Source organism: Lingula anatina, chromosome 1, assembly GCF_051362555.1.
Source record: "Lingula anatina isolate TDL-2025a chromosome 1, LinAna3.0, whole genome shotgun sequence".
NCBI classification, from domain to species: domain Eukaryota; kingdom Metazoa; phylum Brachiopoda; class Lingulata; order Lingulida; family Lingulidae; genus Lingula; species Lingula anatina.
Window position 1 is genome coordinate 64,159,440 of NC_141767.1, and position 16,737 is coordinate 64,176,176.

General features: G+C 37.0%; 2 protein-coding genes across 2 annotated transcripts; both read right to left on the reverse strand.

Annotated features, from left to right (window-relative positions):
* Window positions 1-85: 85 nt before the first annotated feature.
* Window positions 86-3,336, reverse strand: LOC106151205 (uncharacterized). Its single transcript, XM_013524325.3, has 4 exons — window positions 3,177-3,336; window positions 2,441-2,758; window positions 1,608-1,715; window positions 86-1,263 (listed from the first exon to the last, which is right to left on the reverse strand). Exons 2-4 carry the CDS (start codon window positions 2,745-2,747, stop codon window positions 344-346), a joined length of 1,335 nt encoding a protein of 444 aa, XP_013379779.1. The 5' UTR covers window positions 2,748-2,758; window positions 3,177-3,336; the 3' UTR covers window positions 86-343.
* Window positions 3,337-7,701: 4,365 nt separating this feature from the next.
* LOC147764877 (neuropeptide CCHamide-1 receptor-like) lies at window positions 7,702-9,029 on the reverse strand. Its single transcript, XM_087001320.1, has one exon. It carries the CDS (start codon window positions 9,007-9,009, stop codon window positions 7,960-7,962), a length of 1,050 nt encoding a protein of 349 aa, XP_086857446.1. The 5' UTR covers window positions 9,010-9,029; the 3' UTR covers window positions 7,702-7,959.
* Between the last annotated feature and the right edge of the window lie 7,708 nt (window positions 9,030-16,737).

Consider the following 16,737-nt stretch of genomic DNA (forward strand, 5'->3'; position numbering starts at 1 on the left):
TAAATTACATAAATGAGGCAGTTCAGTTTCCTTTTGTTGAAGAATTTATGCTCTCTTAATGAAAAGATAAACTTGAAACAGAGTGTACAAAACCTTGCATATATATATTTATTGACATTTCCTCTTTTTGCATTTTTTTACAGTGGTTTTGATTTTTAAAACTGATTTGCACATTTTTACACTGAATATTATATATACATTGTAAATAATTAATATACATGCCACTGTATAGATGATGTACATGATTTAGTCGTTACCACTCTTTGATGTCTTTTGGTCAAACACTACCTCATGCAGTGTTTTGATAAAACCCACCATTTGAAAGTCTTAAAAGTTGGACAATTTATTCTATTTTCTCTTTGTTGATGGAAACTTTGATTTTTTTACCATCCTTCTGCTCCTTCTCATAAAACTTGATACAGGGCACACCATCTACATGCTCAAATGTGTAATAAATGTCTTCCTCTTCAGCTTGCTGTGTCCTGTCATCTGGTCCAGTCTGATAATAAACGGTACATATGGCATCGGTGATGGTCAAGCCAGCACAAGACCAAATAAATGCCATTAACTTCAGTCTTCTTCTAAACTGTTTTTTGGCTTCACCATAATGATTTGATAGTTTCCTCTTCATCTCACCACAGCGATAAATCCTTTTTTTGTCATGTGTGGGTTCCATACGACCAGTCATATCAAATTCCAACTCTGTTGGAGCTTTCAAGTCCAAACCTGTAGGGTCGGTGGGATTACTAAAAACCTGATGCAGTAAAGCATAGATTTTGCTTTTGTTTTTCAGTTTTGGATCTGGTGGGCACAGTTGTTCTGTAGGATATTTCTCTTTCAACAATTTAAACTCTTCAGGAGAGAGAGGATATTTGTCTGCAACTGCAACCTTAATTCTTTCAAAAAGACATTTTTCCAACTTTCCCTTCATATCTATTAAAGTCTTATGAATTTCCAACTTGTCTTGGATGCTTTCTGTTGTACCTGTAACATGTGATCGGATATAATTTTCACTTTCCACACCATTTTTTTCAAGTTCCTTGTCAAGCAGCTTTAGGTAATGGGCAAAAATAATTTCAAAATCTTCACAGAACTTCATACTATCTTTTAGCTCACCCAACAGACTATATATATCAGCGAGATCATTTTCATGCCTAAAGAGCAAACGTTTTGCATAATTTTTATGAAACCGTCCACGGACGATGGTCTCCCATGTTTTGTCATTTTCCTGACCTGCCCCTTTTAATTGATGGGACCTTAAACCTAGTAAAGAAAAATAAGAAGGTAAGCATTTTATAATTTATACTTAAAGTTTTATAGATATAATTTCTGGAATAAGGTGTTTATTTAAAATTAGATTTGCAGTCATGGAGTGCCACATTATGTTTAAATTAATTTTAATACTAATTTTTAGTGTCTTAAAGATAAATTAATATTTTAAAGCAATATTGGTTGATATTCTAATATTTCTATCCAATCATTCCAATAGTTCTGCACATCAAATTTCAGTATTTGCAAAGAAGCTCAGGATATATTCATGTGTAAACAGGTAGGATTTATGTGAGGTTTTATACATGTACAGTATCTGTGCAATGAATAAACATTACCTTGCTCAGGGCTTTTGGTACTATCAGTGCTTTCCTGCTTTGATGTGCTGGCTGTTGGCTCATCTTGTCTCTCATAGGAAAACTCCTGTTGGTAATTTGGTGGCCCCTCTGAAACAGAGTTGTAACCCCAAAATTAAACCCAACATGATGTTTTCATTGGATATTTAGAAAAAATAGGAAAATTTATGGTATAATAAAAAATATACCAAATAGTACATCATTTTTATATATCATATATCATTTTTATAACAATCAATCAATCATTTTAATCTGAACTCCGAGAAAAGAAAACATAAATACAATAATGAATTTTAATTTTAAAATCAGTTTTGGATCTGTTATATTTTGAAAGATAAACCTGAGGAAAGAGTCATCTCCTTTTTCCTGCACCTACATGTAAATTGCATATCTTTTTCAGTGTTTGCTTTATTAGCAGTTTGATATATCTGTTAATAATTATACAAACAACCTGAAGGAGTCATAAATGTAAATAACTCTGATACTGGAACTTACATTTAGCAACTGACCAACAACGGAGTCTCAACATGAGACCTTTCACTATAAATACTATATATATATATATATATACTATACTAGGTAAATGACCTGGATGGACTGGTCACCTGATCTTTTTTCATTTACCCAGTATGCCAGGTCATTTACCTAGTGAAAGGTCTCAGGTTGAGACTGCACTGTCAGTCATTTGCTAAATTTAAGTTCCAGTATCAGAGTTTTTCATATTTATCGTTGTTATGCTAAAGGATGACTAACATTCACTCAACATGAAGGAGTCGTACTCAAAGTAACCAGAAAGTGAACTTTCGTATATTTACCAGACGTTTTTTTATTCCTTTTCTTCATTATCTCCCTTTCTCTCTCTTCTACCTTTTTAACTAATTTCTCAGCATTTGCTGCTTTTAGAATTTTCTTGAGGTAGCTGTACTTGGCAACAGAAATTTTACATATATCTTCCAAGATATTGGCTAGGTCCAAGAAATCTTGAACTTTCTCCAGTTTCCCTTCTCCTAGTTCATCTTGTAAATAATATTTAATATTCTTTAACTGGCTTTCTGTTATACGATCATTGAGCCACATTATCAAATCTCTATGGATGTCCTGTGGTGAACTACCAGCTTCCATGGCGGTATTTGCTGACAAGAAATATTTTGAAATTTAGTTGTATTTACTGTTACATATCCATGTTTTTAACTAATTGAATTACCGCGAACTAGAGAAAATGCGACTTAAGAACACAAACATATCTGTAAAACAAAATATCCTACAGAAGTAAGTCTGGCGCTTTGACGAAAGTGAAGTTCACTGAAGGAGAATTGGTATCGCATCGTTAATATATTACATGTGTACATTGTAGATCCGTTGCACAAAAAGTGAAAAACAGTTCTACTCGTATAAAAATTTGTTTTATGGAATTTAGCCTGTTCTCCCGCCATCTTTAATTTTCAAAAGTGAAACAGGAAGCAGACTCATATTTTAATAAACTTAATCATTTTATCATTTTTTTTTCGTCCTGAGTTTGAAATTATAAAAAGTAAATGCATTGATATTTACCTAGCTAGAATAAATCGTGCTGCTGCAGCCCCAGCGGTACTTGTGGAAGGATTTAACATTGGTAAGGATGACGGGCACCTTTCCAGAACTACGGAGTACCCGATAGTAACAACTCCCTTAACTATACCGGGTACTTTTTTGTCGTACCAGTGTATAAGTCACACGTCATTGGCTACCTTTGTTTACTTTGTGATTGACGCACAGACTCACCAGTGACGTGACGTGACCCGCTAACCTGTACAGTACAGGTACATGTACATTTATGAATACCAGATTCTTATATGACGGTTGGGAATGGGGCTTTTTTAAATTAATTAATTAATTTATTTTATGATTTTTTTTTATGTAGCTTTGAGATATGATTAATACTGTAGGCCCTATTCTGTTGTACACATTTTGCTCATTTACGGAGCAGTTGCCTCACAGGACGGTAATGTCGTTCTTTATGCTTGATTAGACCTCAAATACAAATGAATGGCAAAAAAGGCAACGCCTGCACCAAACCATTACCCAGTAGAACATTTTGATAGAGGTTTTACATTAAATTATGAACACAATACAAGTGTCTGCAGTTGGGACTAGTCTACTAACGCATGCGTACAATGTGTCCCAATAGGTGTCCTTAAACAATTATAATATAAGTTTAAGGGGCTGATGATAAACGGCCGACACTTGTTTTTAATTCAATATGTGGAAAAACACGTAAAAAGTATTAGGGAAATGAAATTACTTTTAAATCGAAAAATTTAACTTTCTAAGTGGAAAAGTAGTTGAGTTTTTTTTTTCTTTATGATCGAGAGTAGATCTACAATAATGAAAATTCATGCTTTCCAGGTGCTGTGGTCGGCTGTACATGTTATAATCGCATTGTATCCTTCCTAACATGCATACTAGTAATGTATCAAATCAATTTTAAAAGTGTAAAAACGAGTGACCAGAAGGATCAATTTATTTAGTGATTTATTTGCCTAACGCAGCCCAGTGCAAATACAGTCGAGTGCTAGAATGGATAATGACAGTCCTCTCCAGGACGCTCCTGTCACGTCCATCTCCATCCTCAACCCAAGCCGCAACTTGTCCTTAAATTACACGAGGCACCACCGAGTCTTGAAGAGAATATGGAAGTTATGACACGCTTTCCATCCCATATATTCCTCAGACAACGGAGAGATAATATGAGCATTGTCAAATGGAATCATAGTACAGGAAGGGTTGGGCACTGTAAAGACTGATAAAATCAGCTTTATTTGTGGAGGTTTACGCGCACTCTCACTGAATCACACACATGTATGCTTCTAAGCCTTTATACGGTCACTAAAACCCCGCAGTTGAAAACGCACTAATGGCTGTATATGAATAATGTAACTGATAAGCAATGTACCAGTAGGTCCTAGTGTAGTCACACAAAACACACCGAAAGTCGAATTGGGGTCCCCTAATTTCACCAAGTAAGGAAGAAAACGCGCAGTGATCAACAGAAACCAAGTTTCATATACTTCAGTGACCGGTTGTGTGGTTGGGTAGAGTAACACAAATTGCCGATTGACCTGTTCCTCAGCGCTGATCCTGTATATAGAAGGGGCACAAACAAAATTCTACATTGGTATTATAGTTGGGGGGGGGGGGGGGGGGGGTCGGTTTAAAAGAGCCGCCGAATTTGCCAAAAAAGTTTTCTTATGTTTAATCCTATGTAAACATTTGATTTTTAATTTCAATCGCTCAAACCTCAAGAAGTGCAAATTGTCTTCTCATGTTTTCCGAGTATCAGATGCCTAAACCCAGGTGGATTCTTTGAGATTTCCTCTTTTCACTTTTGGGGCACCCGCACAGGTCTACTAGTCGTAGATTTAATCTTTTTCATCTGACCTTTTGCAAATAAGCAATTTCCGTCGCAGGTTCTGTAAGGTCCGAACCTAGTGCTTGTTCCATTTAGCTACAGTCCTGGAAATTTAAACATGAGCCCAGCATGTCTTTTTGAATCACCCACCACGTACATTGTAGCTGAGTTATTGAAACTAAATTGATTTTTGTTATGTGTGAGATAATAAACTGTCTCCGGAGCGATATGTACCAGAGCACCTCTACACCTCAAGCGTTAGCTCGAGGTGTTCAAGGCATATACCGCGAGGGGGTGGCAGCGTACTTTTTGACATATATACCGAAATAAGTACTTGCATTTCACCGTACATCCTCCACCCCGAAACCGAATAAAACGTGTATCGCCACAGTCACGAGCATCTTAAGGTATGTATTTTGTTTTGGTAGACAGCCTCAGCCAGCAAAATTATTAGTAAATGGACTCTTTCTATTCACGACTCGAGAGTACCGTTAAATGTGCATCATTCGCCGTTTTCCACGTATGTAGGTTCGCATCTGGCATTTAATGTTCGGAAGTTTGCATGTCACTGTCAAACTGAGTAATGCGAACTGTCTCCCAGTTAGAGTTCCAGTTATTATCAGTTACCTAATCCACACGTAAATATGATTTATAGCTTCGTGGTAGAGATTTTTTTTTTCAATATAGATTTTTTTCTTCAGATATTTATTCCCAAACTCGCAGCTGATAAATGACTTCATTTAATTATGTTTTATAGGTGGGAGCTTAATTTAGACAGAATTTAATGAGAAGTTGAACAGTTTGAGGAGTATCCATTTAAAAGAGTGTGTGTGTGTGTGTGTGTGTGTTTGTTTGTTTGTTTGTTTGTTTGTCTATAATTTGATAATAGAAGAATTCCAACAAATTTCAACAGATTTCTAAAACTTAAAAGGATAACAACTCTACAGATGAGATTTAAAACTCCACAATAAATACATTATAATCAACCAATCAATCAATCAATCATATCGACCACAGTCGACCGTCAACATCATTAATTTAGCAACAGAACGAAGATTTCCAGACCCTACTGTCCTCCATGACACTGGCAATCCCAGTTATACATGTAGGCCTATGTTCTCCAAGCCAATGTCCTCATGGAGAACCTGGACGTAAGTCTTGTTTCGAGCTTCCGATGAGCCATGTGTGGGTATACATTGTAAACAAAACATAGAAACATAACATTTACCACCAAAACGGCGGCTATCACAATTATTCTGAAATCTGTGCTTGCCATTGGACCTTGTGGGCCTTCATGTATGGTTACCCACTTATAATATCTTTAGACTACAACACTTAAAAAAGACTAACTTTGGATCTTGTAACGGATTCGTTAATCACTGGGAAATATGGTTTAATGACACTTTTCCCGTCAAATAAATAGTTTTTTTATCCCTTTAATGGTCGTTATACGTGGGTTTTGGGTACCTGCATTGCAAAGGTGTTGTATTTTGATATTCTATTTTTTTTTCTTTTGCAAACAACGCACATCAGCTCAAAATTATTCCAACTATTCAAAGCAAAGACCACCAGTTGTTTATTATCAAGTTTATTTACAGTCAATATTACACTGAATCAAGTTGTACATTACATTTACGTGATGAAGAATTTCAGTTCTAAAGGCGATGGCCATGCATGCAAATTGAAGAGAAATGGGAAACCCTTCATTATACTATCACAATACGTCATTTCAGGTATTATGGAACACTGTGTCATCAGAATCACTACGGCAGGCAGAGTGTGGAATATCAATCAGTTTAATTACTAATTTCACTTATACGGTGTAGGAACTAAACTTATTTACAAATAAATTTTATAAGAATGCTGCTTTGCAGCCTGCAAATACAAAAGAGACGATGAAAAACAGATATGCTCTTCTATTATATGCAAAATACGAGGGACTTACTTCTTATTCATTTCATTTTGTCTCCATTGTAGCCAGAATCTTTTAACGTTATGATGTGGAGATTTATTCAACATGCAGCTTGATTTACGACATTTTTGTCGTTGAGCGATTCATTATCACGACAAAAAATGCGTATCACGGTTATGAAATAAATACAATATGGCTGATAGATAAATAATCAAGGAAATAAAAACAAATCCCATCTTAACCGAGTGTGCTTTTAAACATACGTGTTTACTATTCGCCAAAAAAAAAAAAGAAAAGCTTTCAATAATGCACACCAAAAAACTGAATAACGTGATTGTAAGGAGATAAATCTATAAAACAGATTTTATGCACATTATCCCATTCTCTAATAGCAACTCTGAACGTAGTGACTGAATATCACGACGTTAATGATCACATAAGACCCTCAATAATAAACTGATATATTTAGACTGGTGCTTAACATTTGCATTGGCATTTGCATTGGCATTCGTTTAGCTAACAGAGGGTAATATCATAATGACGATTTTTGAACACATCCGTCGCTCCTATGTAGGGTAAAAAAGAGCAAGTGCATCAAACCTTGTTCGCTTTTCATTTACTACTGTTAAGCTATTAATAAAGCTGCAGCATTAAGCTTGTACCCATTTATAAGCTTATGCACATGTATGTGGGCCCAGGGACTTCCAGTCTGTAGAAATGTATTTACTGGGCCATCCGTAAAAAAACCAAAGAAGAGCAGCAACGCCATTGGGAAGTATGATAAAACATCAGCTTCACACCTTCAGAACGGCACATATTTATCATCAAAGAAATAAATCCATAGTTTTGTCGATGATTTTCGATGGATGGTCATGCTGAAAGTCCGATGTCTGCTTTTGTTAAATCATTGTTAAAGCGGAAATCGCCGGTGTCCTTCATGTACCTGTACCGGCATTTCTGTCTGCGTGATTTGTCAGTATAAATCGCAATCCTAGTCAGATTGTTGTTCGTATCAGGGTATTATCTGGCTGCAGTTACAGAATGGGCAGATCAGACGAATTCCCAGAACGTTTAGAAGTAGTGGTTCTGACTAAGGTATTGTGAACTTTGGCATCGCTGTAGGGCAAATCTCTTTGCAACTGATTGACTTGGTTGCAGAAAATATATTTTATGAAACAGCGGCGAAAATCTTTGCTCATGACACACAGAGAATATGGATTCACACAAGAGTTAATGAAACTTAAAATGAAACCAGTTTGTTTAAACACATACCAGAAAGTGCTAAATCTGCTCCCCCTGGCGTACTGAAACCACAATAGGTAAACGTGTCTTGGTAGCCAGCAAATGGCAAAAAGTGCCCCCAAAACTAAAACTATTTTGGCAATTTTCCGTCGAGACTTTACCTGTTTTTGATAGTTTCGATTAACTCCCTTTGTGTTAATTGCGAGAGCAGTGCTTGGGTGTTTGGTTTTATACAGATGTCTTGCCATATTAATATATGATGAGGTGATGATACAGAAAGGCACAATATAGTAAATAAATGCACGAAATGTGACATGGAACCGACTGTACCAAAAAGGCCAAGATGTGGAATACGGGTAGCAGTAATGGCTAACAATGTTATTGTGGTCATCTGGAATTTCTATGATTTGGTACGAAACCGCGTCCGGTATGGCCAATGCAACGGCGAAAGTCCACACTAGTGCCGTTATTAACACTGTTCGGTGCCACATATGACCGCCGTGGTATTTAAAGGGCTTAATTACGGCACGATATTTCTCTAGACTCAGTGCCGTGAGTGTGAATATGCTTACTCCGAGAGAAACTGTTTGAAGGAAGGCATTCAGTTTGCAAACGAAGTTACCAAACAGCCAATGCGGGAATGCGTATACAGCAGCGGTGAATGGAACCGATATCAATATCAGTATTAAATCACCCACCGCCATACTGACAATCAGGATATTCGGGGCATTTTTCATGGATTTGTTTCTGAGAACTGTGTATATGATGATGGAATTGCCCACAGATCCTAGAACGAAGATCAGGGAAAATATAACTGGAATAAGCGTGGCATCTAATATCATCAAGCTGCATATTTCACACTCTTGTTCTTCCTGGCTAAAAACCTGAATAAACGAATGGTTCTGTATATTTTCAGTTGAGTTGGTCTTCTGCATCTTCAATCTTAAGGGGACACTTTAATCCAAAAAGTTGCGGAATCTTCTCAGTTACCGTCAAAACTGTTGATTTCGGTTGTAACATTGGTTTATTGTAAACTTGTCATCGTTGATACGGCATGAAATCATTCTTTTATGCAGAATGTTTGTATATACTACTGATCCTCTTCTTTTGCAATATCTCTTGTTTCTTTTCATATATATCCCAGTGCTTGAATAAGAAGTGAATCAAATGATCGAATAAATGCGCTAAATGTTACTTTTGTTTGCTGTGAACAGCATAATTAAGGGACTATAAGCTTACCCAGCCAATCACACACCTGCACACGCACCTACACAGCACGTGATTGGTTGGACAGAGTGATGCGTTTTTCCTTATACAGAAAAGAGGCTACATTAATCTTTATGCTCATTTGAGGTCAACTTAATTAACGTTCTTGGAACAAAACAGTAAAACCGTCTTCCTGCTTTTAATTATTACTTTTAAACTTTATAAAATAATGGTCCGACATTAACGGCTTTTTGGGGTACACCACAATGTAGACAATGTGCACTGTTTATTTCACTAATACAGATAAAATAAGTTAGGGAAAACTATAAGGCCAAAGAGACAGATGTGTTGGAGGATGCTGCCCAGCTGTTTATCCACGAGATTCCCAGGCCTTTTTCGCTAAGTCTATTTGACCCTTTTATTCCACCTTTTAAACATTATGTCTTCCTGCACAACTAAATACTAGTACATATGATTTTTTAAATAACATTATTCATGTACAAGGAAAAATTTTCTCTTTTCATGTCTGTTATAATGTTCGTCACCTCTTCAGTCAGGTAATCACTTCAAATTCACAGGCTGTCATTTGGTGACCTTTATAAGCCTAATAGTCCCCTTTGCGTTTTAGTTTCATGTGGAAATCGGATGACATTAAGCATTCAAAGGATTGCATATTAACACATTTTTATTCATAATTAGTTGTGGGGGAAATATCTTTCTTTGAAATTGATCCAGATGCACACGTGCATCCACAATAAACAAATTATACAACGCCATATACACGTTGTGGCTGGATCCACGAGTTCTATTGAATTTCTCCGAGCGTTCACAGGACGGCATATTTGCTTGCTGGAGCTTTTTTAGAGGACGGCGTAATTTTCCTAGTCATGACTTCTTCATGCTACGAAATGTAAAAATTTACCTTTACAACGAAACGAATAGAGTATTTTTGTCATCACGTGGCGTATCAGTAGCCTACTTAAAAAACGTAAGTGCCTTTTCAATTTCGTTTCCAACTGACACTAGCTATCAAGTCAAAACATATCACTGCGTCGAAAAGCGCCGCGGATTGAATCGATATTATCCAATTACCGAACAGGCTGTGACTTCTCATACTACTAAGACAAAAAAGCAATATATAAGTTTGTGCACTGTTACAACGACAAATTAAAAGGGAAGTCATTGCTGTGTAAGTTATTTGTGACCAGTGGCTTCATCTGAAGGGAAAGGCCCATGCATTACGTCATACAAGTATATTTTTTATCACAACGACCTATTAATTGGGGTTCCAGGAAGTAGGCCTACTTAGGCCTATACAACGCTTCCTGGGTTTTTACAAATATGTAAAATATCTGGGGAAAAGTCTAATGTGTTCTTTGCATGATGCGTACATGTATTGCATATCAGGTGTACGTTTTTTATACCTCTGATAACAAATACAGGAAAGATGTATATGTCAGTCTGTCAATATGATGCTTCTGAGGTACGTTTTGTATCTCATTATTGGCCATGTTTATTTCCAAATGATTTATCTTGCTTGTCAACCTGACATGGAACATAATGACAAAGACAGAGTATTAATATATATTAGTATCATTTGGAACTTGTTTCTTTGCAAGTTTCAGATTGCCACTGTACGTGTGAGTGGATACCGGTTTGGCAGACGACTTTCGTAGGGTTGACATGGAAGCTTGAAAATATTATTTATACTTGATTATAGGTTGTACTACATTGTTTTCAAATTTTTTCTTTGTAATATACACTTAAATTCTTTTAGATATCTTTTCCAACGCTGTAATTCAAATTATTTTGCTATTTTTAATATTTTAATGCTGTTGGACTGAGAGGGGGAGCGAGTATCTTGCACAAGGAATCCCCTTGAAATACGCAAACCAAACATCATTGAACAGACGAAGTTATGTCAATTGTAATATGGAGAATACAACCAATCTCAGGGGCGGATCCAGGATTATTTGAAGGGTTGGGGAGGGGGAGGGTCCGCAGATGCGAAGCTGCCCCCCCACCCCCACCCCCACCCTTGGCGTGTGGTTTGGGGCATTTTAGAGGACGAACGGTACCATTTGGTACGGTTTAGAACTATGATTCAGCTAAAATTCTAATTTCAAGTAATTTCAAGATGGAATCATTGGTGAGATTTTTCACTACATATGATTTATTTTATGTATTGTGTTTTCACATAAACCTTGCCGGACCAGAGGAACGGCGACATGCAAAATCTTGCCGGTCCTCAGACTTTTCTGGCGGTCAGGACCGGTCGGTCCGGCAGTTTCCCCATGACTGACTGCTTATGGTATCAAAACCATTCTAGAGAAAAAAACAACTTTTGTCCTTTCACTAACAAAAGCTCTTGCTAAAATGTTATGTGTTACCAGCATTTTCAATTTACAGTGCTTATTGATTAACCGCACGCCGTGATGGTTTTGAAAGGGTAGTGTATTAGCGTTAAATAACATGGGAGCCATTGACATTTCAATTTATTGGGGTGACAGTAGTCTGTCGCATGATATCCCTGTACTTTTACAATGCTTCATATGCATACATGCATATGTGCTGATACATGTATATACACTTTCATTACCGCAAAGTTATACTTTCTAGCCATTATTGTTTAGCACATAAAGGCTATTAGTTATCAGCTTGATACAGACGCGTCAGTTGATCTTTTTATTTATTTTTATAATTTTTTTGGAAAGAATAGCCTGGACATATGAGCAGTAAATTCTTGTTGTTAATAATTCCGCTTTGTATTGTTACATGTAGCTAGTTGCTTTAAAATGAAAAATATTGATTTTCTTTCTTAAGTTTACTGTGGGTCGGACCAGTCCCCTTTACAGCAAAATGATTTTCAAAAATTCATCAAGAGCAGCATGGATAAAAGGGAGGCAGAAACAGGATCCTGCTCGCCCGTCATGGCCCATGCGCACGTACATTTTCCCATATTCCCTGTACCACATCATGCAAACTCAAATCTAGCATACACACGTGGGTTCTAACTTACAGCTACTCAGTTGACATTTAACTTTATTCTAAAATGCTTAAAACAAAAGAAAAATATTGAAATGTTGCATATCAGGCAGCTCATCCATTTACCCAAAGCGGAAAATAACGGTAATTTAAAATGGAAATCAATCCTTATTTATTTACAGTGCCTTTTGGCATTTCCTGACACTTCAAACTATTCAAAGAAAATTGCTGTACATTATTGCTTTATTAGCATTTGTGAACCTTCGGGTAGCACCAAGCCAGACCCATCAGTCACACAGCGTCGCTGCTATCAACGAGCATACTTCAGCGAGCAAACGGCCTCAGCATGAACCAATGCTTCGTGATCGTTATGCAAAGAAAATAAAGCGGTCGTGTTTTCATCGATTTAAAAAACGCCGATTTCCTGTTTCCAAGTAATAGACGTCTGATTGCTACATGTATCACCGCTGTATTTTTAATCCCCTACGACAGGTCATTGGATGCTGCAATGCTGGAGATACTGAAGAGCTGCAGAGCGGGAAGTTGGTGTGCGAGCGTAGGATCCAGATTTGTTTTATAAAAACCGCAGAGAAAATTATTAAAAACTTGGAGTGTTGCCTCATCCCAGGGATTACTGCATGCGGCTGTTGCAGTGTGTTGGGCTTGATATTTTTCACTCGAGTAGGAGTCCATCTTAAGTGGGTTCGATTTTGCCTTAAAATCCTTAAGTGATTGCCGCAGCTGCATACAGCGATTTACAAGTTATTTTTAGTTTGGCCTGAACAATCGGTTTTGTAGACCTACATGCACATATAACTGCATTAACTCTCAAATAACAAAAGATCTTCCTTTTACATCAAGGAGAATTTCATTGTGAATAGAAGGTCAATTGAAGATTCTGCCTGTCCACCCGTGGTGTTAGTTGTATAAAGATATAAGTTAAGAAGTACTGTTGTTTTATTACTCTGAGGTAGTTTTGTTACCCAAATTATTTATACGAACTCTGTGATCTTGCATTCATGAAACACTCCTTTATAACATATCATATCACATTCCAATACCATGATGTATCACACGGACTCTGGCTTTTCCAAAACTTTCTAGTCTAGTTTATCAATCGGTTCAGTTGGTTATGGTGTGATGTTTCACGCTCTCGGGTAATACATGTATCTTTATAACTCATCTTTGCATCTCCATCTTTGCCTATCAATCGACGTATTGTACTGATTTGGTAATGGTATGATACTTGACCATAGTTCGATGTAGAAAAAAAACTGCTTTTTTGTACTTTTTTAAAATAAAAATCAAACCAATAAACGCGACAACTCGCTCGAAGCAATCATACATAAAATGCACCAGCCGTTTTCTGTCTCTGTGGACATCACGCGAAGCTTTTGACGTCCCCGCTCCAACACTCAACTCTCCCGTAGGTTAAAGTATTTTATAATATCTGATCCCAGCAAGACGCACAGAAAATGAAAAGAATGCGAGCAGAATTGAAAACATCGGTATGGGACACAAAATTAAAACTTGAAACCTTTTTTGGGTGCCCTCTATTACCCACATAACATAATTATGCAGTCATCACAGCAAGAGTTGGAATACGATCAATCTTTATTCCTTTTTATCAAGGGCTATTACCTGGGAGTAATTCTATTGAGGCTTTCTCGGAGTGATGGGAAAGATAAAAGCGTCCCATCCTGATACATGAAATAGCAATACAGGTCTGCTAGCATTATCCCTAGTGGCGGCTAAAGGTATAGATATATATCAAAATGTGCTACGGTTAACGAAAACAAACCTTTCCAGGCCCGTAGCCGGGGGAGAGGGGGGGTCGGGGGTTCGAAAGAACCACCCTTTTTGCTGGGAAAAGGTCCACTCTGGGTAAAAATTGATCTATGTACTTGAGGATTTTATGGTAAAAGGTCCACTTTTTCAGAAAACGAACCCCCCCCCCTCTGAAATTGCTGGCTACGGGCCTGCTTTCGGATTAAAAAAATAACCAGCGTGATTTCCTTATCACTTTATTTCATTTATTCCTAAGTCAGTGAGTTTGTCAGAATCCTTTACTTAATTTTTGTATTCTTTGTCTTAAATATCGATTGGCGTATTGGGTCATTAGGTTATTAGCATCTTGGACGTTATTTTGTTCATGTTAGCATTAAAGGGCTACTGCACGGGGTTTTCCCGCCAACATGAATTTTTAGAAGTTCTCTCCACGCGTTTGAAAATCCTCCACAGTCCTATTCATGTCAAAATGACGTGGAGTGTCCCTTCAACAGTGATGGTCCTAGATCTGACTTAAACTGAGATAAGAATTTAGTAAATGTGCCAGAATTCAGATCGCTGCGTAACAGTGACACGAATTTGAAGGAAAATGAATTCTTGAATCTAAGGGTGGAAAGGGGGATTGTGCGTTCATTACCCAACTGCAAAATGGCACATTATACCTTTCCTAATGTGGTCATTTTCGCTTGGTGTATCAGTTCATCGTGTATGATAATTTTTTAATCAAATGCATACAGGTTTATTTGCGCTCCGTGCACGTTATAAGGGAAGGCGAGGAAGAATTGCACCGGTAATTGAGAGAAACGACATGTTTCAACATGACATATGCAAGTGAAATTATATTTTACCATTACACAGTAAGGTAAAACGGATCAAATCCAAGACATTTGATCAACTAAATCATAGTGATACTCCAAGAGTTTCTGTCTGCTTTACATCATATTTGTATGGCAAGGTGTGCACACAGGCACTAGCCTTATTTTTCATAAATTGTACGGAAGCATTGCTATAAACATGCAGCAAGGTCTGAAAGTTACTGATTCGAGCATTCAAGCTACATTAAAGACTCGTTTGGTCATAATTTGTATGGGAATAAAATCAAACTTTAAGGGTAGAAAGAGCTATAGGAATTGCAACCTACAGCTTTTGAGTCTGTGGCGATAGTGGCTATCTTATTGAGTCACGAAAGTCTTTGCTCATTATCGCGCGTGCAGCTTAATGGTCTGTAAATGATAATAAATGTACACTAGTCCAATTAACAATGTGATATTTGGGTCATTCGGGGGTCAGTGTCTATCTCAAAGGGGTAGTTCGTTTAATCTTGGACATAATAAATTATTTTTATATCTTAATTTTGTACATGGTTTTAGGTAATTACACTACAAGAAAAATATACTCAAATTATAAATTTCCCCAGGTATGTCCACGACTTCCAAAGACTTCATTGTTGCCCACCTCTGTATTGAGTGCCAACCGCAAGAAATGCTGTGAAGGTTAGTGAACGTTAACATGATTTTTGCTTATATACACACTTAATCAAAGATGCAATTTTTAAGCAGGGTTAGTAATTTCTAGCTATCAAAAAACTAAACGTGCCACTGAGTTTGTATGTAAAGGCAAAATACGATTTAGGACAACAGCAAGGCTATGAGTGGTATCTTTGCATGATTTATGTATTCAACTGTGTGCATGCCATATCTTTTCCTCTAATCACTGTTCAAATCATTTCCATGGGAGCTGTGCCGTGGATATCAAATGTCTTAATACATCAGTGCACATCGCTGATCAATCGTTAAGAAAAGCCATTGAAGGACAATTTATTTCCACCACAACCTGGTATTATGCTAAATGATACAGAGTCACTGATGTCAGAAAAGATAAAAAGCAGCAAGGTTTTCGAAGACTTATGCACTACAAATTTACTGAATCTGCCGTCCTCTTTCTCTGTTGTGTAAATTACTGCTTTGCAGGTTATAATGAGCTTATACAGGTGTCAATACAGATATCTGGACAGGGGATTCAAATCACAAATTCGTTCTATCCTGATAATCATATAATATTCTTAACGAAGGGGACTTTAAAGATATTTATTTCCAAAATCCCTACAGTTTGTGTGTGACTGTTGCACTGCCAAACTAATTGACAGGATAAGTTATAAGAGATTTTGATTTAAATCGATGTACGGTGGGACTTCCAGAACTTCGCTGCACGTTAGCTAGCGGTTCAGTGTAAGATAGTTAACGCGTGACTATTCTTTCAGGAGTTTGTCCGACTGCACATTAGAATTTTGAAAGTCATATTATTCTACTGGTAACAGGCTGTTTGGCTTTAAATTGAGCAACAGGCGGTTACTGAGCTACTACAACTACTACAATCTGTATATATATTGTAAAACATAATATATCTAGAGGGAAAAGTCACTCATGCACACTTTCCAACGCCTGTATTGAGTTTCATTAAGGAGCAATTTATGCAACTCGTTTTCAATGTGCTTGCAGATTAAAAGCCACAGTCTAGTTAAAGAGTGACTGTGAACCAAAATTCGTCATTCAAAAATCATGTCAAATGCTAAAGATTCTAAAGGAATATGC